The 23992-nt window shown below is 45.3% G+C and overlaps 1 protein-coding gene across 10 annotated transcripts in view; it reads right to left on the bottom strand.

The window, feature by feature from the left end:
* LOC148886022 (protein turtle homolog B-like) overlaps positions 1-23992 on the bottom strand; it is a 125545-nt gene that overhangs the window by 32729 nt on the left and 68824 nt on the right. For 9 of the 10 annotated variants that reach the window (XM_089016364.1, XM_089016374.1, XM_089016366.1 and 6 more), the window contains 7 exons: positions 13442-13584; positions 9809-9949; positions 9435-9551; positions 7836-7986; positions 5182-5305; positions 3987-4162; positions 3002-3228 (listed from right to left, as the gene is read on the bottom strand). In XM_089016364.1, coding sequence (XP_088872490.1) covers positions 3002-3228; positions 3987-4162; positions 5182-5305; positions 7836-7986; positions 9435-9551; positions 9809-9949; positions 13442-13584 — 1079 coding nt within the window. The remainder of the gene's footprint in view (positions 1-3001; positions 3229-3986; positions 4163-5181; positions 5306-7835; positions 7987-9434; positions 9552-9808; positions 9950-13441; positions 13585-23992) is intronic. The other variant, XM_089016365.1, reaches the window with a different exon arrangement.

The following is a 23992-nucleotide window of genomic DNA, read 5'->3' as shown; positions in this document are numbered from 1 at the left end:
GCTGTATTTGATGAGACAGATGACGTTCGTGTCATCTGCGAACTTAATGAGTTTGACAACTAGATGTGTTGAGGTGCAATTGTTCATGTCGATGAAGAAGAGCAGGAGAGAAAGGACACATCCACGTGGGACTCCAGTGGTCATGGTGTGTGGTGATGTTGTTCTTCCCAGTCTCACCTGTTGTGTTCGTCAGGAAGCTGAGGATCCACTGGGAGATTGTAGGTAGGACACCAAGCTGAAGAAGTTTGGGCGCGAGGAGTTAGGGATGATGGTGTTAAATGCAGAGCTGAAATCCACAAACAGGATACTTGCATAGATCCCTGTGCTGTCGTTGTGCTTGAGGATGTAGTGCATCCCTTTGTTGACTGCATCCTCCACAGACCTCTTTACCCGGTAGGCAAACTGAAGAGGGTCAGCAGGGGTTCCGTGATGTTCTTTGGTGGTTCAGCACAAGTAGTAATGATGTTGGATTGAATCAGGTTGGATTGGATTGACCTTTACTAGTTTTGCAGTGGATAAACTTACATTTCAGAGCAGCAAAGTTATGAAAGGAAAGAAAGAAGTAGATAAACAAAATACAGGAGCTGCTGGGAAGGCAGCAACACAAAGACAGAGTCGTTAATTCTTCATTAAGTCACACTTTCTGTACCCCGTTTGTTACTTGAAGTAGTTCTAGATTAAAGAGGAGCTGATCAAAGTGTCCTTTCCACCAGTGGATCACGGACGTTATGGTGGAATGTGCACGTCTACTACAAGCTAAATGTTGAAAGCAAACACGAAGCTGTAGGATCCATTGACAAAAAGAGATTGTGTCACATTTCCTATCCCATGTAAATCCGCTTCAATTCCTAGCCGCGGCAGTTCCACATACACATCGGCGCTCTGCGCTGATTTTCCTTCTCATCGGGGGCTCCTCAAGCCCTGCACCCATCTAGCCGCAGACTGTCCAACAGCATCGACCTTTACGTCGCAAAAAAGCACAATCTCCCCAGAGCTTTCCAGAGATGACACTCAAATGGCACTGACATTCCTCCCAAAAACAGTACTGGTTGGCATATTCGTGCTGCCAAAAAGGCGCAACCGCTCAGCACAGTCTCCTCGATGAATATTGTGGCCAAAAATGCTGAAAAACAATGCATATCCGTTCCACACGACACAACAACACAAAGTGACAAATGAAAACACAAAAACAACAAAAAGAAGAAAGGTTCATGAGAGCCCTTGCTGACGGCTCCCTAGTCTGGGGCCATCTTGGACTTCTCGTTTACACCTTAACATGTTAACACGATGTGTAGGATCATAACTTGACATTTTAAGGCATCGTCATGAAAAAAATGTATTCAAGTATGTGTGCGTCACGTGAGTGTGGGTGTTTTTAGTTATATACAGGTCCCATCCGACTTACGAGCCCGGGAACATGTACGACAATTTCGGCCAGCCAGCCAGCATCTCACTCTCGCACAGCAATCTACTGCATAACTACACTCAGTAGCTAAACAGATACCGTCTCGGCAACATCTTGTGTAGTACACTGTAAATTTCCTCCCCCCGCCGGTGCCAGGGGCCAGGACCAGAGCTGAGGCGGGTGGGCATCGGCACTGGGGGGCGCAGGACCGCCGCGATGAGAACGGGCGCAGGTTCCCCCGACGCCGGCCGTGGGTCGGCCAGGACTCGAGGTGAGGCGGGTCGGGCGTTGGCGATCGGGCGCGTGAGACCGCCGCAACGAGAACGCTGCATCGGGCGCCTCTTTGAGACAGTTCACTCTGCTTCGGGACAAAGTGGAGAGGCGGGCGCGTAGTCGCCACAGACGGCCACGGGGTCTGGCTGCGCGTCGGGCGCGGAGAGTGGGGTAAGACCGGGGAGAGGGCAACCGGTAGAACACCGGCGACCCAGACCCATGTCCGCCTGCCGCCGTGGCGTCCGAATCAGGTCGTTCGCAAGTCATTTAGCACCAAGTCTGTTCAACATTTTGGACTTTTGACTTAGAAATTTTGATTTCCGACCGCTTGGTCGGAACAGAACCCGGTTGTAAGTTGGATGTTACCTGTACAAGGAGAGATAATAGAGTCAGAAATAAGCTCTAATGTGTATTCAGAAGAATCAGTTTTGCAAGCAATTAAAAAGAAATCGAAGTGATGTGAAGAGTGTCAAAAATTCTTCCTCACTAATCAGAATCAGAAAGCCTATAACAGTCCCTAAATGTGGAAATATGGTGATTTTATTTTCCTCACACATATAGTCGAGTGGTTAGCACGCCGGCTTCACAATGCAGAAGTCAGGAGTTCAAGACCCGGTCCGGGCTCCCTGTGTGGAGTTTGCATGTTCTCCCTGGGCCCGCGTGGGTTTTCTCCAGGTCATCCGGTTTTCTCCCAGATTCCAAAAACATGCATGATTGAACACTCCAAATTGTCCCGGGTGTGAGTGTGAGCGTGGATGGTTGTTTGTCTCTGTGTGCCCTGCGATTGGCTGGCAACCAATTCAGGGTGTCCCCCGCCTGGTTCCCGAAGACGGCTAGGATAGGCTCCAGAATCCCCCGTGGCCCTAATGATGAATAAACTGTACTGAAAATGGATGGAAATTGTATTAATTATTTGTATAGGTTAATTTTACTTCACTTCCCTGAAATAAGTGTGTCTGTTGGATTGGATTTGTCTTTATTAGTCTCGCAGTGGATACATTTACATTTCACAGAAGCAATGTTATGAAAGGAATGAAAGAAAATATAGGAGCTGCTGGAAAGGCAGCCACTCTTGCGGTGCCATCTTGAAGTCAAAAGAACAAAGAAAACAACTAAATAGTCTGAATGGAATCGTCTGTTGTGGATTCTTTTGGCCGGAGGGAAAATCACAATCCTTAGATGACAGAACTTTACCTCTGTGTTATTTGCAAACTGTTACCGTGTCAAATAATGTCGTGTGAGAGCACATTACCAACAAACCTTTAGCTTTGGAAGAGGGTTAAATGCATCGTGAAGCAATGAAGCTCAGTCCTCTGTATTTACCTGGATGAGGTCACGAGCAAGCATCTCTGTCTCGCCTGAGGGGATGCCGTCATCCAGAACGTCCCATCGCTCCCCTAAACGAAACTCCATAATGTAATGCTGGATCGGTGCTGTGTGATTGGCGGGCGGGATCCAGGTAAGAAGGACTCCCTGCTGCGTGCGATTGGCTGTGAGGCACCGTGGTGGGGTAAGCAGCACCAATGGTTCAGGGGTACTTATCGGAAATACTGAAAGAATACATTTGAAATTCCATGGTTAAAACATGAAAGAAATCCGATGTGAGAAGTTGCAGCAGCATTACATTAGTAAATCATATACTAGTTCCTCTTTAGATATGGCAGCTATGACAACAAACTATGAGAGTGACTCTGCGCAATAAAAGTTTTATTTGACATGGATATCGTCAGAAACCATTGCCATCATCTGACTTCGGTCATACTATGAACACCATTGCACGAACGCAACATTTGGCTATTATACAGTGATTTCATCCAAAGTATTTTCCATATTTTCTGCATGATAAACGACACCTAAAAGCACTACATTTTCCCAAAAGCCAACATTGTGTCCGATTATCCGATGTACTTTATACATTATACAATCTCTTTATACTCCCCGTTGAGTTGTTTCCCTGTTCATGTTCATATGTCATCTAGTGATGATTATTATTCGGAAGCAATTGTAACCTAAAAGGCTTCTGCCCTACACAAATTGACATGTGCATTCGCCAATACACACTCAAACAGTCAACAACTTTCGGAGCTTTTCGCAGCTATGATGATAATTGGAAAAGCATAGCTTACTAATGACCAAAATAATGAAGGAACCAAGTAAGTTGTATTCATTCGCTGGGTGCACACCACACAGAGAACCAAATCACACAAATGCAGTCAGAAAAAGCAGAGGTGTCATAGTGAAAGCAATGCACAAACGTTTGTAACATCATATACCTTTGTCCTCGACAAGAAGCACCAAATATGCTCACCTAACGTGTTCACAGTGACAACCTCGCTGAAGGGTCCTGTGCCAAGCTTGTTTTGGGCTAGGACGCTGCACTGGTATGATGTCTCAGGCTCCAAACCAGGCACCACCATCCACTCTTGGCCGCCTGGCACGGGTACAGAGAGCCAGTCGTGGGGACCTAAACGCTCCCTTTTTAGCCTGCACATGAGTCAGGATGAGAAGTGAACTGGGCAGGCAGAGAGAGCCTGGTGAATGTATATAGATTTTTCATCTGACTTGGTAGTACAGTAAAGTCTGGTTATATCGATATCGGATATATCGATAGTCCCGGTTATATCGATACTATTTCTATGCACGCACGGAGAAAATTACATGCAAACAGGGTCGGATATATCGATAGTCCCGGTTATATCGATATTTTTTCGGACTCCCTTGAATATCGATATAACGAGACTTTACTGTATATAATTCAATGCTCATGCAATGTTGTTATTATTTTTATATACAGCATAGAATATCCAAGCCAACATTCTTTAAAATGTACCATTACACATGAAATGGTTGTCATGTAGTGTACTTGTATATACAACATTCAACCAACCTTGATACAAAATGACCTAATCTCCCTTTACAACAGTTACCCACAATATAAACTGATGACATCAGCAATTACACTGACTGCACACTTGATGGGAAGCCCATGCTGCAGTTAGCTTTGCATTTTTATCATTTGCCCAAGCCATAAAATCAGATGATTATCAAAAGATGGCCATGCAATAATCTTGTCAAAACAATCTTTACAAATCTTGTTCAAAAATAGTATCCCGGCCTACCGGGATACTTAAAAGGCACACTCTATTCATTTTGACATTGTCATCAGTACAATGTTAATAGTTTGTTGAGAATTAATTTTCTCAGTTCTTTCTTTCTTTATTTATTTATTTATGATGACAGAAACTATACAGTGAGAGAAATGCTTAACATTGCCGGGTTGTCAAATACATGAGCATATGAATTAGTTAAGGCGAGCAAGGCAGCAACAGCAGCAGCAGAGCGAAATGAGATCATTAATAAATTCATGAGAAATACCAACTTTAATCTGCATTTCATATTTTAATTGAAAAAAATAATCGAAAGATACTCCAGAAGAAAATATTTTTAGAAATAAATACTATGAGAAGGAAAAGCAGGAAGCGAAGCAGGCTGGGATGACTCACACATGGCCATACCAGACTGAGAATGTCTGCTGAAAGCCTCCGTCGTAGCCAACCTCCCATGACACATTGGCCCAGGTGGAGGATGCCACTGCGTGGACGCTGGTGGGTGCGTGTGGGCTGGTGCCTGTAAGTAGGACAAGCTAAAACTGCATGTGAATCATCAACTCCAGTGTTAGGTTGACAGCATACAACATAATAAACCACTGTCACAATAAAGTCTCTTTAAGTGCTCAAAACAAACTTTGGTTTTTGTTGTCGTTGTGTGTTCAAAAAGAAGATATGAGTTGCTTGTTTTCTCACCAAGACTGAAAAAAAAATCCAGAATAGTTTGGTTAGTAATATATATTACATAGTTAAGAATAGTAAAAGTGTCACTGTTGTGGAACACACAAAATGTTCTGATCATGTGTATTTGTCCCAATCGACCAACTTCATGGATGAATTTCACAGACTTAAAATACCGGCCTACTGCACGTATAAAAGTGTGTGTAGAACACAGGTGTCAAAGTCAAGGCCCGGGGGCTAAATTTGGACGGCCCACATTATTTTATTCGGCCCGGGAAAGCAAATCAAACATGTGAAATTCCATGATGCTTGCTCAAGTCCCAACGCAAATTTCCAATTGTCCCATCTAAAACCACAATAACAGTCATTACTTTTTACTTCAAATTTGAAAAATAGTTTTTCATCAATTTGTTGTGAGGAGATTAGACATTCTAATGGCCTCCCCAAATTCATAAGAGTGCCTGAGAGGAAAACGTTAACTAAAAAAATGATAAAAAATTATTCAACAAGACACGAATCAAATAGTGTTACTAACTCCTGTTTGAAAACATTCAGTCAGGAAATGAAAACAGGGTGTGCCGCACTCCAAAGCTGTGTACGATCATCTGTCAATCTATTGGCCACCAAAGCTGACCTGATTTTGTTGCTATTATGGATCATTTCCGAAATAGTTTTCCAATTCATAGTCTCGGCTGAGCTTTGTCTGTGAGACTCTCTTTTGAAAGTGAGAGACAATTTCACCCTTAATTGACAGAGAGTTTGGCTTCTGTTTACCAAACATGTTTTCGGACTATGTGCCCAGGAGGGTGCCGTGCCTCCAGAAGTATAACAAAGTCGATCAGCAGAGATGGTGAGTAACGGAGGGTAATCTCACACTTTATTAATAAGGAAGGTCGCAGTGGCAGTTTGCTTCCCATGGTTCGCTTTAACCATCGATCTATTTTCCAGACGGTTCCATCCTCATTAGGGTCGAAGCCTATCCCAGCCATCTTTGGGCACAAGGTGGGGCACAGCCAATCGCAGGGCACATAGAGACAAACAATCATCTACACGCACACTCACACCTAGGATCAATTTGGAGGGTTCAATCAGCCTGCCATGCATGTTTTTGGAATGTGGGAGTGTAGGGGTCTAGAAACGACCTCCATTATTGTATGGTTATTCGATTAGACTACCAAGTCAGTAGAGGGTGCTACGCGCCTGTGAATGGAACAGTGGAAGACAATGTAGGAAGACAATGTAGGTTCAGCTCACGTACATGTGCAGTCAGTACTCTTCCTCGTCCTTCACAGTGCTACCTGCCTGTAACGCTTTTGGACCGACCCAGGTATCCCCTAGGACTGAGGCCGGTTACAGGGGGAAACCGGAGGACCGGGAGGAAATCCACGCGGGTCCGGTGAGAACATGCAAACTACATGCAGGAAGACTGGACCGGGTCTTGAAATCACAACCTCTGCACTGTGCTTACCACTCGACTACCGTGCCACCCTCGTTTTAACTAATTTGAGGAAAAAATATAGTCGTTATAATGAGATTTATTTTACAGAGCAGGGGTGTCCAAAGTCGGTCCTCAAGGGCCGCCGTCCTGCCTGTTTTCCAGCTCTCCGAGGAGCAACGCACCTGATTCAAATTACGAGGACCGTTTTGATGCTGTTTCATGCTGATGATCTGATCATCTCAATTAGGTGTGTTGCAGCCGGGTGAGATGGAAAACAGGCAGGACAGTGGCCCTCCGGGCCAGGAGCTGGACATCTCTGTTATAGAGTGTAAGTCTTGGATATAAAATTCAAGGCCTAGGGGCCATATCTGGCCTGCCATACGATTTTATGTGGCCTGCGAAAGTAAATCGAAGATGTCAACTTTCATTAAGCTTGTTAAAATCTCAACCAATAGTTCAAATTCTCATTTGCCATAAATAAGAGTGATACTGAAAGCATGTTCTTATGAGCACACCCCTCATTACGGTCACTTAAACAATGGGTGAGTAAACCATTACTTTTCACTTATTTAGGTTTGAGTCGTAATGGCCTTCGAAGGGAAACTGTCACTAAAATCAGGCCCATAACAAAAATGAGTTTAATATGCGTGGTGTAGGTTGTAGGTAAAATCATCAATTAGAAAATAAATTATGTGAAATTAAGACTTTGAAATGTGAAATTTATCAAGGTGATAATGGAAAAGGGTATGTTAAAAAGAGGTTTGACTGTTTTTTATTGGTCTCTGTATTTTGCAACTTGCTTTGTTAAACAAATCCATAAGCTAAAGACAAAATGGGTGTAGAACCATATAAACTTAATTCAATCGTATTGTTGCCACGAGTGACTGCTGTTTTCTGTTTAAGTATGTGCAATGCGCTGTACATGCATTACCTGAGACTTGGACATGCGTGCTGGCAGTGATGGTTGTAGCAACATTGGTGGCAACACACTCCCATTCCCCATGGTCATCCTTTGTAAGTGACTTGAACTGTAAGCTGCCACGAGGCAGAACATTGTGCTTGCCTTTACTGGACTTTCCAACCTGCAGAACATATCGGAAAATGTTCATTCTCACCCACAGTTGTATACATGTACACTTGCAATAATTTGACCAGGGCAATATTAAACACAAACTTTAATAAAAAAAATAAATAAAGATACTCAGTCCAAAATATATTGTAAATGCTGACGTCATTCCAGTGACAACATTCATGAGAAGGAATAGAGTAATGCGTTTGATTAATACTGGTTCTTAAAAATGTGGTTTTATGTATTTATATCTAATTTGTTTGTATGCCATTTAACCCTTTCCTCGGCAGAAACGAGTATAGATGTTTTTGATGATGGTTCTTTTTTTCAGTCGTCAACGAGTATACTACTCATCTATAAGCAAACCTTCAAAAAACAGCTACGTTTGTATTTATTCGTCAATTTTAAGCCTTTGTGGGCCATTGTATGTGTGAAACGAGTATTCCCGCGATGGGGGAGAGCTGTGAGATTTCAAGGGCGTCGTTACGAGATCGACAGCCGTTGTCATAACGGTGTTGTTCGCATCCACATTTGCATTCGTTTTTTAGTAGCATTTTTAAGTGCTGCACCACATATGTCTAGTTCAATGTATGATAGTGAATATGAACCTTCCAAGCTGGAATACTTCTGCCCATTCATCGGACAATGACTATTTCTCTGTAAGTGGCGAGGTGGACGAGGGGGGTGAGAAGAGAGCTTGGAGAAGCCTTGACTTGTCAGAGGAGTGTATTCCTTCACAGGAAATCATGGAATAACGATTGATAAAACCCCAGGAGAATTGAGTCTATTTGAATTCTTCAGTAGCAGAGATGAATATGTTGAGGTTTTCTTTGGGAGTGACCAGGCTGGATAGGATCAGGAATGAGTACATTAGAGGGACAACTCATATTAGAGGCTTTGGAAAGAAAGTCAGAGAGGCCAGACTGAGATGGTTTGGGCATGTCCAGAGGTGAGAGAGTGACTCTATCGCGAGAAGGATGTGGAGCCTTGAACTGCCAGGCAGGAGACCGAGAGGAAGACCAAAGAGGAGTTTTATCGATGTTGTCAAAGAGGACACGAATCTTTCCTCCGCTGGTGTGAGAGAAGAGGATGCACAAAACCGGGTAAGATGGAGGACACTGATTCGCTATGGCAAGCCCTGAAGGGAAAAGCCGAAAGGAAAGTATTTTTATTCATAAAAGGATTATTGACTCTGTACTGGAAGAGACTAAATGGTTTGCTGAACAAACTGGGCAGGATTTACAAACTGTTTCATAACCAGCATCAATGATACCATATAGAACACAAAAAAGTCTGAAAAAGGAACGTTGTTCACAAAAAAACAGTTGGGGAAGGGGTTACGTGTCATTTAAGCAAAACAAAAAAAAAAACCCATCAATTTAACCTTAATCAAAACGGAAAGTCAACCCCAATATGATCACAAGATATGGTAGCGGAAGTGTGAATGGGGACAGTACATACCTGCCTCCATGTAATATTGGGAAAGGGGTCTCCCTCTGCCTCGCATGGAATAACCAGTTCTCTCCCAGCCTCCTGTCTATACTCGCCTCCAGGGACCACTGAGAAATTGGGAGGGTCCTGTACAGGTACAAAGTCAAAGTCAAAGTAAGAAAGAAAGAAAGAACAAAAACAAGCAAATCGACATTAAAATGTCATAAAAACCAACATTGGCCAGAACCTTTGTGTCCGTCAATCTAAATACAATTTTGCATGCCCATGACATTTTGGAAGATGTAATCTTAAACAAATATTTCTGGTCAAAATGACAATAAACAAACTTCGGATTTCCAATGCTACATAAGAATAATCTGATCATCTTGAAAACGCAAATGTACCTTTAGCACCAGGGGAGCAGGAGGTGACCATCCCATAGAGCCCAGGGTATTGTAAGGCATGCAAGTATACGTGCCAAGAGAGTCCTCTGTCACCTCTGCCACACGAATGCTCCCATCATCCATTTGGCTCCAACCAGGATACTGGAGAGTTAAAGGACAACCGACGTCACTTGTTTGTTTCTTAACTGACATCAGAAAAACGTTTTATAGCATCTAAAATACCCAAAACACGCGGTATGATCTTTTTATTCACATGCAAAACATCTATAAAAATGACTTAGAGTGTCCAAAATCTGCAAAAAAAATGATCTGCGAATTGGGCATTTTCAGAAAGTCCCGCCCCCAGTTCGTGACGTCACGCCAAGACGTCTTGCATTGCTGCAGAATCCAAACAATGGCTTCACATTCGGAGAATATGCCTTCTTGTTACACATCCAGTTATGAATATGATTCAAATAGTCCTGAAGAGGAAAGCATACATGTTTGCAATCGATTAAAGAATTTATTCCGTGCCATTATGAGGCAACGAAAAAGAGGCACAAAATGGCGACCTCCTGTGGCCACCTCCGTTTCCACACGCTGATAAATTCCTTATATGGAGCTTGGATGCCTTCTTCTGGCGGCTTTTGGGTGCAACACGAGGTCCCCAGACCAAACAAATACAGCAAAATACATTGACGTGATGGAAGGACCGCTACAATGCGTCTTTTTTGCGGTCAGGGGCGTTCCTTTCGTGACGTCACGTACGGACTCATCACCAACTCGAAAACAACACTTCCTGAATATTCAGTGTGAGTCTTAAAACGTAAAATACAGTAAAGTCTCGTTATATCGATACGCAAGGGAATCCGAAAAATATCGATATAACCGGGACTATCGATATATCCGATCCTGTGGGGGGGGGGGGGTGCGTAAATGCGGCATCTTTGTTATGGCATGTCATTTCATCATTGGGTTCATGGATTGCGTATCTAACATGTTTTTTGTACAGTAGTGAAGTGAAAAATAAAGTTGTGCATAAAATAAAAACGTCTTGACACTTTTTAATGACTATTTCCTTTCAAAAATGCAACCAACCAATGCTAAATCGTCAAGTTCTATTCACACGAAGCCACGAACGCCAGCATGTACAATCATATGAAAAACAGTGATTGTTGCAAACAATAAAGATATCTGGATGCAACACAATTAAATACTGTACATGGATGAAAAACCAAAACTGCAACGTTTACATAACTTACGTGACGTTCGAGAGTGCCTGAATAGAATGCCGGCGCGCAGCTGTGACGTTACGACAGCTTTTTGACTGACTCAAGAAACACAAAAAGTGATGTTGGTTGCCCTTTAATGCACAGTATGGAATGTACAGTCATTTTCAAAATCATGACGCTTCAGCAGACAACACAACAAACATTGTTGCAAAAAACGCTTGCATTCATGTAACAGTACATGTACATAACACTGCAATTAGTATGTATGTAAGCTATTTAAAAAAGTCATCAATCTTCTTCTGCTTCCCATTTTTATATTTTAATATGAACACTTCCATCTTGTTTAACGTTTCTAAAAAAACGGATGCATTTTCTACGGATTCAAAGAAAGATCGCGTGTCCGCAACCCCTTGCAACGCTTTTGTCGAAGTTGCAAAAGGTCGCTTCTTCTTCATCGTCATCAGCATCATCATCATCACGGGAATCTCCTGTGGCATACTTGGCTTTGACCTCCGCTGCGATATCCGCATCTGATGAGCTTGGGAATGTCGCAATGTCTTTGTCGACTGCGACATACGATGCAATGTCGGCGACTTTTAGCTTTTCAGCCAACACTGCAAGAGGAATGTTGTCGTCATCCTCTTCGTTAGCTGCAGATGTTTCCTCACTGCACCCTGGATTTTCAAATTTGCAGTGACGGAAGCAGTTCTTGATGGTGTTTTCGGACACTGTGCTCCACGCTTTGGAAATTGCTCTGATGGCATCCAAAACAGTCCATTGTTGAAGACACACGAGCAGCCGTCTGATACACACGAGCTGCCGTCTGAAAATGGCGTCTGCTCGGGAGAGCTGCTCACGTAACCAAGACAGGTGACCAAGTCGACCAATGGCGTGACCGATATATCGATATAAACAACAAAAATGGCCGGCGGGGGATGAAAAGGAGCACCGTAATAACCGGATCATCGTAATAACCGGGTATCGTACTAAACGGTACTAATTATACATAAAAAGACTAGAAATGTGCAAGGGAAATGAAAATAGTATCGTAATAAGCGGTACTATCGATATAACCGATATCGATATAACGAGACTTTACTGTATAGCGATATGCGGTGGAATCTTATTAAAATACGCTCAGTAGAAGTCATTTGAAGCCATTTTACAACTTATAGACACAACTTGTCCAGAGATGTCGGTTGTCCTTTAAGTAATTCCCAATTTTTAATGGATTTACGTCCATCATTTTATATGAACGTGAAGTAGCTGGTGATCGCTATATACAGTGATAGCTTGGCTTATGAACTTAATTGATTCCCAGAAAGTGTGTGTAAGGTGAAACGTGTGTATTCCAAACATTAATTTCCTATAGGAAACCATTAAAATGATAATAATCCATTCCCAGGTCCCCATAAAACATAATTTTCAACTAAATAAGCCTTAAAACTACACACAATAGACCTGATTTTATGTATAATAAATGTGCTATGGTATTTTAATTAAAGAAATAAAATGTACAGTATAATAAAGTCATTTTTATTTACCATTGTGATGGTCATTGATGGCTTGATGGAATTGATAGATTTTTGCATAAAGTGTCTCAAGGAGATCTGGTTTGTACATCTTTGAAGTTGTGATCTTGCCACAGCAACAGATGCAGGCAGACACATTAGAAACTTCATTAATAGCTGGTTCCCTTGCTTGTATGTTCTCTTCAAATTGTACAGATAGATGGCTTGTGCGGGTTATTTGTGGAGCCTGATTGATGGGATATTTTAACCTTGAGTCTACACTCTGCCTTTGAACTATCAGTAAAGCTGAAACGAGTCCAAATGGCACTGTTTTCTATCCATTTTCTCACCATTTCACTTTTGTTTTTGTTCACTTTTGTTTTTTTTGTTTCAAGCTCTGTCGTCTCCGTTTGGTGTGCGCGTGTTTCTGTAACTCCTCTCCCGCTCATAGATGCGTGTGTCCTGCTACGTGTTTTCCCTCCCTCCTCGACCACGGATCTTGAAAATCACGTGCGGCTTTAACCGAAGACAGTGGGCAGGGAATAGAGGGGAAAAAAAGCCGGCTACCATTTTCAGCTTCGTTCACTTCAGAGATACAGCTCCAAGAACCGGCTCATTCACGAACGACAAATCACTCATTGTGGCGCTACGTGTGTTTCCCGAAAAAAGATTATTTATTTTATTGTATGTATAATAAATGTGCTATGGTATTGTAATTAAAGAAATAAACTGTACTCTAATAAAGTCATTTCGTTATATATAGATATATACGTGTGTGTGTGTGTGTGTGTGTGTGTGTGTGTGTGTGTGTGTGTGTGTGTGTGTGTGTGTGTGTGTGTGTGTGTGTGTGTGATGACACATTTACACTCTGGTGTGTAAAACAAAGAAAATGCATTTGTGCTTCTTCTTACCTTCTCTATCCGAAGAGGGAGACCATCTTTCTTCCACTTAACTAATGTTACAGGCGGATTGGCATCTACAGGACATCGGATAAATCCCAGCAGACCAATGGCCACATAGAGTACAGATGGCATGTTTACAACCCGAGCAGGATCTACTCAAAAAGACATCACAAAAAAGGACAGCGGTGGTGTTGTTCTAATAATAATACATATAATAATAATAATGCATTTAATGTACAAGCATCTTTCAAAGCACCCAAGGACACTTTAGAATTAAAAGAACAATAAACACCAGAACAATAAAACCATAAATAAAATGATGTAAAATACAAGCTGATTAAACTAGACTGTAAACGCAATTTTAAACAGATGGCTTTTGAGGTGGGATTTGGAAGTGGGAAGAGAGTCAATATTTCGGATGTTGGGTGGAAGTGAATTCCAGTTTGGAAGCAGAGGGGATGAAAGCTCTGCAACCCATTGTGGTGAGATGTGCCGAGGGCACACAGAGGTGGAGGGAGGATGCGGATCTGAGGGACCGGGAGGGAATGGAAATTTGAAGGTCAGACAGATAGGGGTTATGGGTGGCTTAAAATGAAAAGTAGAAGTGCAGTAAAGTCTCGCTATATCGATAATCTCCAGAGTCGATATATACGTCCTGCGCCGAACTGCATTAAAAAGGGTGTGGGGGGGGCAATAAGTAAATGGGGGATCTTTGGCATGTAATTTTATCATTGGGTTCATGGATTGCGTATCTAGCATGCTTTTTGTACAGTAGTGAAGTGAAAAATAAACTTATGCATAAAATAAAAACGTCTTTACACTTTTTTAATGACTATTTCCTTTCAAAAATGCAACCAATGCAAAATCCTCACGTTGTTCTATACACACACGAAACCACGAACGCTAGCATTTACAAACATATGAAAAGCAGTGAATGTTGCAAGCGATAAAGATATCGGAATACAACACAATTAAATACATACATGTATGGAAAACTGCAACGTTTACATGACTTACGTTGATGAAGTATTCTGCGGCACGTCAAACTCTTAAGCGATGGAGGATTTGCTCCTTGTTGGATTCTCCTCGACAGCCACTATTGCCTTGTACTTCGTTCCGAGATCACAATTCTTACGTTTCCCCATGGTTGAAATTGGTGCCAAACAACAGTACTGTATATAAGCTCTGCTACGCTTTTTTTATTGTGCTTGGTAAGACAGGTCAAAACACGGAAGCTGGTCACGGGGACTAGGGCTTGGGAGGACCCGAAAACGGGGTTCGAGAGAATGCTTGAATAGAATGACTGAGCTGTGGCGTAACAACAGCTCCTGTTTGTATCTGTATGTGATAACTGCTACGTTTGTTATTAAAAAGACCGACCCACTATAGCAGCGACTGTGCGCAACATTTGCCATGCTGAAGGGCTTTACAGTATGTTTCAGATGCTATTGCAGCAGTAATGAAAGGCGTGAGCTCTGCGACTAATTGTTTTTATAGTGCTCGCGTATGACAAGTCAAAACACGGAAGCCGATTACGTGACGATTACGTGACTGTGGGATCTTTCATACAGTATGGCATGTACAGTAATTTTCAAAATCATCACGCTTCAGCAGACAAAACAATAAACATTGTTGCAAAAAATGATTGCATTCATGTACAGTACAGTGTACATGTACATAACACTGCAACAGGGAAACTGCAACGCTTACATATATTCAATCTTCTTATGCTTCCCATTTTCACCTTTTAACACAAACGATTCAATATTGTTTAACATTTCTAAAAAACCTGATTCATTTTCTTTGGATTCTAAGTACGATCGTACGTCCGTAGCACCTTGCAACGCTTGTATTTTGTTGCAATAGGTGTGTATTCAGTTGTTTCTTCATCCTCATCATCCTCGTCATTATGGGAATCTTATGGGGCGTACTTGGCTTTGATTTCGTGTTGGATTCTCCGCAACAGCCACGATTGCCTTGTATTTCGTTCGAGGTCACAATTCTTTTGTTTTGCTATGGTTGAAGACGGTAGAAAATGGTGTCTGCTACACTGCAAGACACGGGAGCTGGTCATGTAACCAAGTCATGTGACCAAGTCACGTGACCAAGTCAACCAATGGCGCAGCCGATACCGATTTCGATAATGGTGGTACTGTGTAGAAATCCCTAAGCAAATATCGATTCACCTTAAGTATCTTTTGTATCGATATAAACATAGCAAAATGGCCGGCAGGAGATGAAAAAGAGCACTGTAGTAACCGGATTATCGTAATAACCATGAATCGTACTAAACGGAACTAATTATACATAAAAAGACTAGAGATGTGCACGGGAAATGAACATAGTATCGTAATAAGCAGTATTATCAATATAACCGATATCGATATCACGAAACTTTACTGTACTTTGAATATGATTCTTAGTTTGACTGGGAGCCAGTGGAGCTGCTGGGGGACAGGGGTGATCTCGTGAAAGGAGGGGGTTTTGTGATGATTTAGGCTGAGGAATTCTGGACTAATTGGAGTTTATGGAGAAATTTTTGATGGACACCAAAAATAAGTGAGTTGCAATAGTCGATACGGGAGGTGATGAGACTATGGACAAGTATAGCAGTGGTGTGGGAGTGGAAAGATAGTGAGCTATGAAGCATGACACCCAGGCCCTTGACCTGAAGGGAGGGTGCCACAGTTAAACTGTCAATAGTGAGGTAAAAACTGTTGGCTTTGTGTAGAGTGGATTTAGTACCGACAAGCAGCAGTTCCGTTTTTTTTCGCTGTTAAGTTTGAGTAAGTTATGGGGAAACTAGGATTTAATTTCTGAGAGAAAGTGTGAAAAAGATGAAGGTGGAAGAGAGGCGTCGGGTTTGCTGGAGAGATAGAGTTGGGTGTCATCCGTGAAGCAGTGAAAGTGAATGCCAAAATTACGTAAAATATTGCCAAAGGGAAGAAGGTAGATAATAAAGAGAAGGGATCCCAGGACAAACCCTTGGCCGCACCAGAAGACACAGGAGAGGACCGTCAAGTGAAGGCGTTAATTTGGATGAAATGTGAGCGGCCATTGAGATAGGAGTGAAACCAGCGAAGTGGAGTGTGAGTGATGCCTAAAGTGGAAAGTCTGTTGAGCAGGATGGGGTGAGAAATAGTGTCAAAGGCTGGGGTCAGGCAGTGGAGGATGAGAATAGAGAGGAAAGCGGAGTCTGCTGACATAAGATCATTAGTGATTTTTATGATGGCCGATTCTGTTTGTGGCGGGGACGGAAACCATACTGGAAATGTTCGTAGAGGTTATTTTGTGTCAAATCTCGTCGCTGTCCTGGGCGCGCTCCGCCCCTCCTGTCACCTCCTCCGCTGCTCCCTGGAAACGGCCCCTCCCATCATCACTCACCTGGGTTCCCACAGCTGTTTGTCATTCCTTTGATTGTGACTTCTGACTATATTTGCCGATCGCACACTTCTCCGTCTCCGTCGGAGTATTCTGAAAGCCACCCTTGCTACTGCCTTGCCGTCAGGTCTGCCTTTATCTATCAAAGTCACTTACCTCATCCTGCTGTAATCTTTGCATGCGTGTCTCAGTAAAAACTTTTGTTCCTGAGTATCGGTCTCGCCGTGTATTTTGGATCCTACCGCCCCGCTTTCCTTCGTCACTCGAGCCCTGCCCTCGAGCCTCAAGTGACGTGACATAATACTCCGACCAACTCATGGATCCCGCCGGCGAAGACAGATTCCTCGCCGCCCTTACCATACAAGGGGAGCGTTCGAGCCAGTTGGCTCGAGCCATCGTGGCCAAATTACCACCACGCTGGCTCAACGCTTCGAGGCGGCTGAGACACGCATTGCCGCCCTTACAGCCCAGTCTTCCCCACCCGTGAGTAGGCACGCTCTACAACTACCTCTCCCCTCACGCTACGCAGGCGAAACCAGGCGCTGCGCTCAGTTTTTAATGCAGTGCACGCTCGTGTTTGAGCAACATCCATACACCTGCGTTAGCGATGAGGTGAAGGTAGCCTTCATCACCAGCCTGCTCACGGGAGAAGCAGAGACCTGGGTGCTGGCCATCCGGGAGTCCCGACCGGAGCTGCGCGCCTCGTACCCAGATTTCGTCGCCGAGATACGCCGGGTCTTCCATCACCCGGTGACGGAGGTCGAAGCTGAGGGGAGACTACTCGACTGCGTCCAAGGGGCCCGTTCGGCCGCGGAATACTCCGTCGCCTTCCGCATCCAGGCCGCTGGCAGCGGCTACAGCGACCCAGCGTTGAGGGGGGTGTTTCGTCGCGGTTTGAACGCCGATCTGAAGAACAAGTTGTCTACCCGCGACGCTGGCACCACCTTCGACGACCTGGTCGCCATAGTCATCGGCCTGGATCACCGTCTTCGATAGCGGCAGAGGGAGCAGCGCGGCCGGCGGCTCGACGAGCCCGGAAGCCGGTCCAGGTCTACCACACCCGGCAGCGAGCGCGTGCGGCGCCTGGAGGAAGCCCCCGAACCCATGCCGATAGGGGGAGGGAACGACCGCACCAACCCCGGGGCTCGTTGCACCCAAGGCCCCCAGCCTAAGACCTTCGGCCCCCGCAAGTCCCCGTCGAAACGGCGACCTCTGGAGGTCAAACCCACGGCCCCCGTTACGTGGTTGGAGCTAGACAGCGAACTACTTGGCCCCTCCAGCTCCCGAACCGTGCGGGCACTAGTTGACTCGGGAGCCGACGGGTGCATCATCGACCCCCAGCTGGCTGACTCGTTGGGCTGCCAACTCATCGATCTCCTTCCCCCCAAGGAGATTGTTGATCTGGACGGTCGACTGTTGGCCCGAGTCACCCACCTCACGGCCTTGAGGCAGGCCTCAAGGGTGTGCCACAGTGTTACCACGACCTGCGGGAGGTGTTCAGCAAGGACAACGCCCAATCCCTGCCGCCCCACCGACCGTATGACTGTGCGATTGATCTGCAGCCAGGGGCTCCATTACCGGACTCCAGACTTTTTCATATTTCACAACCTGAACGGGAAGCCCTGAGCACCTATATAGACTCCTCCCTAGTGGCGGGACTCATTCGCCCGTCACGTTCTCCGCTGGGCGTAGGGTTCTTTTTTTATTGATAAGAAGGACGGATCCCTGCACCCTTGTGTCGACTACTGGAGTCTGAACGACATCACCATCCGCAATAAATACCCTCTCCCCCTCATGGACTCAGCCTTCACGCCCTTCCAGTCCGCTACCATTTTTTCAAAATTGGACCTCCGTAGCGCCTACCATCTGGTCCGTATCCGTGAGGGGGATGAATGGAAGACAGCATTCAAGACGCCATTAGGGCATTTTGAGTATCTGGTGATGACGTTCGGACTCACGAACGCGCCCGCCGTTTTTCAAAATCTGATCAATGACGTGCTCAGGGACTTCCTCAATGTTTTTGTTTACTTAGATGACATTCTCATTTTTTCTCATTCTGCAGAAGAGCACCGGCAACACGTCTGACGGGTCCTGGCGCGGCTCCTGCAAAACCGGCTCTACGTGAAGGCAGAGAAGTGCGAGTTCCATGTCCGCTCTCTGTCTTTTCTAGGGTTCGTTGTGGAGCAGGGGCAGCTCAGGGCCGACCCCGCCAAAACTAAAGCGGTGGTAGAATGGCCGATCCCGAAGACGTGTAAGCAGCTCCAGCGGTTTTTGGGGTTTGCCAACTTCTACCGCCGCTTCATTCGCGGCTATAATCAGAAGGCACTCCCCCTCACTAACCTCACGTCCACCAAAATTCCCTTCAGGTGGACGCCCGACGCTGAGGGGGCGTTCAACCGCCTCCGTCTAGCCTTCACCAATCCCCCTGTCATGCGTCATCCCGACCCGGACCTCCCGTTCACGGTCGAGGTTGACGCATATGAGTCCGGAGTAGGGGCCGTCCTGTCCCAGCGCTCTCCCACTGACCAGAAGCTACGCCCATGCGCCTTCTTCTCCCGCCGGCTCAGCCCTGCCGAGGGTAACTATGACGTCGGCAACCGGGAACTGCTGGCGGTCGTCCTGGCTCTGCAGGAATGAAGACACTGGCTTGAGGGAGCGAAACACCCCTTCACCGTCTACACGTACCATAAAAACCTGGCATAAAAACCTTTTCTCTCACCTACTGCCCAGGGTCACACAACACCAAGCCCGATGCCCTATCCCGCATCCATGAGCCGGCAGAAAGGGAAGAGACCACCACCAACATCCTGCCGGCCCAGCGTATCCTGGGTGCCCTGAGGTGGGAGGTTGAAAGTTCAGCAAGCCCAGGGGACGGCCACCATCCCCAGGGGCTATCCTGCGGATCGCCTGTTCACCCCCCCCCCCCCTCTACGCTCGGAGGTGCTCTCTTGGGGGCACACCTCCAAGATAGCCTGTCACCCGGGGGTCAACAGGACGATTCAACTAATCGCTCAACGGTTCTGGTGGCCGGGGTTCAGGAGGGACATCAACCTTTTCGTGAAGGCCTGCCCGACCTGCGCCCGTGGGAAAGCCTCCCACCAGGCCCCGGCAGGACTCCTCCAGCCCCTACTGGTACCGCCCAGACCCTGGTCCCACATCTCCGTCGACTTCGTGACAGGCCTCCCCCCCTCCAGTGTCAAGACGGTCGTCCTCACCGTAGTGGACCGATTCTCCAAGTCGGCCCACTTCGTCCCGTTAACCAGGTTGCCTGCCGCTGTGGAGACGGCCCAACTCCTGGTTAACCACGTCGTCCGTCTCCACACGGGTCACGGGTCCCTTCCCCATCGAGGCCATCCTCAGCCCGGTCTCGGTGAGGCTCCGACTGCCACCATGTATTCCACGTTTCCCTCCTCAAGCCAGTGGAAAACAGCTCCTTCGCCCCCACGCCCACCCCCCCCCCCCCCCCACCTCCCCCCCGGATATTGGACGACGGACCGGTCTACACCGTGCGGAAGATACTGGACTCCAGGCGCATGGGCAGGGGAGTGCAGTACCTGGTCGACTGGGAGGGCTATGGACCGGAGGAACGACAGTGGGTCCCACGTGCCTGGATCCTCGACCCGTCTCTCATCCGGGCGTTCCATGCGGCTCACCCATCCAAACCTGGTGGGCCGCCAAGAGGCGTCCGTTGAGAGGGGGGGCACTGTCACATCTTGTCGCCGTCCTGAGCGCCCCCCACGTCACCTCCTCCGCTGCTCCCTGGAGACGGCCCCTCCCATCATCACTCACCTGGGTTCCCACAGCTGTTTGTCAGTCTTTGATTGTGCCTTCTGACTATATTTGCCGATCGCACACTTCCGTCTCCGTCGGAGTATTCTGAAAGCCAGCCTTGCTACTGCCTTGCCGTCAGGTCTGCCTTTATCTATCAAAGTCACTTACCTCATCCTGCTGTAATCGTTGCATGCGTGTCTCAGTAAAGACTTTTGTTCCTGAGTATCGGTCTCGCCGTGTATACCGCCCCGCTTTCCTTCGTCACTCGAGCCCTGCCCTCGAGCCTCAAGTGACGTGACATTGTGAGAGTGTAGCTGGGGGGCAACATTTTTTTCAAGAATTTTAGAGTCGAGCAGACAGGAAGAATTTTTGGATTTGGTGACGAAGTCTGAAATTACTCAGGGATGGGGGAGTTCAAAATAGGATAACAGTTGACAAGGAGTAGGAAGGTTGGGGGAGGGGAAGGCTACAGAGGAGCCTATGTGCTGGTGGATTTTGTTGATCTTTTCTGTAAAAAATAGAAGCAGCGTATTGCAGGTGTCTAAAGAATAAAAGTGAATTTGTTATACAGAGAAAAGTGGGCCTGAGTATAGTGAAGTATTGTGATTTCACGCACGAGAAGGAGTCCTTGTAATCGGTGAGTTGAGCAGTGTAAAAGTCCTTGTGAGCAGTGAGACCAGTTATCCTGAAAAGTCTTTCAAGTTGCTGCTGAGTTTTAGATTTGATGGAACAGAGATGAAGAATGAACCAGGGGGCAGACCAAGTGAATTGGACAGACTGGGACTTTACTAGAGCAAGCGTGTTAAGAGTGTAAGAGAGGTCCGCGTTGTAACGGGAAACCAGTTCGTCAGGAGGGGAGTTGGAGTCCAGATTCAGGGTGGCAATCATTGCAGCGAGGGTGAGAGTGTTGATGTCTTAAATCTTTCGAAAAGCGATGATACGGGGTGGTTTGGAGAAAGAGAGTGATGGAAACATTAAATGAAACAAGAAAATGGTCCGTTATAGGAAGTTCATTAGCTGTACAATTGGAGGGGTAAGACCAGAGGGGCAAATCAGATCAAGGGTGTGTCCTTTAATGTGTGTGAGTAAGTCAGAGAATTGATGTAAGCCAAAACTGTCGAGTGAGGAGGTGAAGTCCATGGTGAGAGGAACGGCGGAATTGTCCATATGTATGTTGAAGTCCCCCAAAATAATATGAGTATGTTGATTCATGTAGCGAGATTGGATGAAGCGATGCTTAACTCATTTACTGCCAGACATGTGCAAAAATGTGTCCACTCCGGTGCCAGTGGGTTTTTGTCATTGTCACTCAAATTCCAGGACCCACAGAATATTGAGTTCAGAATCAGAATCAGAATACCTTTATTCGTCCCGCAATGGGGAAATTTGCAGTCGACAGCGGCAATTGAAGAGGGATGGGGTTGGGGTGGGAGTGAAAGGATAGAAAACAAGATATTCTAAGCATAACAAAATAAAAATGTCAACTGTATACTGTGCAAATGTAGATGTGCAAAAACCGTTCTATAAACAAGACTGTACATAGTGCACAATCAAGAAATGCATTTAGATATATTGCAACAACCCATATTTACAAGTGTCCAGTTTTTTTTGTTTTTTTTTTAGGACTACATAAATATTCCTTAGACTCTTCCGTCGTCAGAAAAAAGTTCATTCTGAGGTTATATGGGTCTGGAGCTGTACAGAATGCAAATACTGCCACCATATAAAAACTAAAACCCAAACTAATATGGGAATGACGCTCCACGTCATAATTTCAATTCCCAAATAAATTTGGGGATGGCAGTGAATGAGTTAAAGGTCAAAAGTGAAGTAATTGTGGAGTCATATTAGTATGCCGTGAGAGATCGTCAGGTGTGTCAGGTTATCCAATGTCACTTTTTTATTTAAAATTATATAAAACAAGGCGGCCCGGTGATTGAGTGATTAGCCCGCCAGCTTCACAGTGCAGAGGTCGTGAGTTCAAGATCCGGTCCGGCCTCCCTGTGTGGAGTTTGCATGTTCTCCCCGGACTTGAGTGGGTTTTGTGGTGATGTCGTTCAGACTCCGGTAGTCGACACAAGGGCCCAGACGTCTGGGATAGGCTCCAGCACCCCCTAAGTCCCTAATAAGGATGAATCGGAATGGAAAATTGATGGATCGATGTATAAAGCATTTAGTTTTCATTTTCTGCAAATATGTCACTGTCCGGTGTCCGTGCTGTAAAGACTGGGAGAGCATCCGTATATCCGTTCGTGTGGCAACACGTAGTTTGATTGCCTCGTTATTCCGAGAGACTTAATGATGCACATGAGGTCATGGTGACATTCACTGAGAAGTTTTTAAAAAGGGCAACTGCAAACTCCGTATTATTAATAATAATAATAATAAATTACATTTTAAGCGCCTTTTAAAGCTCTCAAGGACACTTTACAGTCACAGACAAGCATATGTACTATAATAAATAAAATACAATCACAAATAGAATCACAAATAGAATGCAATAAATAAAATACGATTATGAATAGAAATAAGAGAGAGAGCTACACAGAAAATGCAATTTTAAATAGGTGGGTTTTGAGATGGGACTTGAAGGTGGGAAGAGAATCGATGTTACGAATGTTGGGAGGAAGTGAGTTCCAAAGTTTGGGGGCAGAGCAGCTGAAGCCTCTGTCACCCATCGTGATGAGAGAGGCAGGGGGGGGGGGCACACATAGGCGGAGGGAGGTAGAGGATCTCAGGGACCGAGAGGGAATGGAAATTTGAAGAAGGTCAGATAGGTATGGCGGGGCAAGGTTATGGATAGCTTTAAATGTATGAAGAAGAATTTTAAGTTGATTCTGTATTTGACCGGGAGCCAGTGGAGCTCTTGGAGGACGGGGGTGATGTGGTGAAAGGATGAGGTTCTGGTGATGATCTGGGCTGAAGAATTCTGGACGAGTTGAGGAGAAGTTTCTGAGGGACACCAAAGAGAAGTGAATTGCAATAGTTATTCCGGGAGGTGACAAGACTATGGATTGGATTGGATATGCCTTTATTAGTCTCACAGTGGAGAAATTTACATTTCACAGCAGCAAAGTGATGAAAGGAATGAAAGTAGAAAAACGAAATACATGAGCTGCTGGAAAGGCAGCCACTCTCGCGGCGCCGTCTTGAAGTCAAAAGAACAAAAAAAAAACCCTAAATAACAAATAATATGACAGCATAGAGACAATATGACAAAACAAAGACACACAGAGACATTCATTCTTCAGGACTTGGAGAATGAATGACTTGAACGAGGATAGCAGTGGTGTGAGGAGTGAGAGACAGGCGAAGACGATTTATATCGCGTAGGTGGAAGTACACAGAACGGGTTAAGTTATTTATATGGGAGTGGAAAGATAGTGTGCTGTCAAGAATGACACCTAG

This window comes from Hippocampus bargibanti, linkage group LG16, assembly GCF_051943395.1.
Source record: "Hippocampus bargibanti isolate YZ-2025 linkage group LG16, ASM5194339v1, whole genome shotgun sequence".
NCBI lineage: Eukaryota > Metazoa > Chordata > Actinopteri > Syngnathiformes > Syngnathidae > Hippocampus > Hippocampus bargibanti.
The sequence above is the reverse complement of the archived record's forward strand: the minus strand, read 5'-3'. Positions and strand labels throughout refer to the sequence as shown.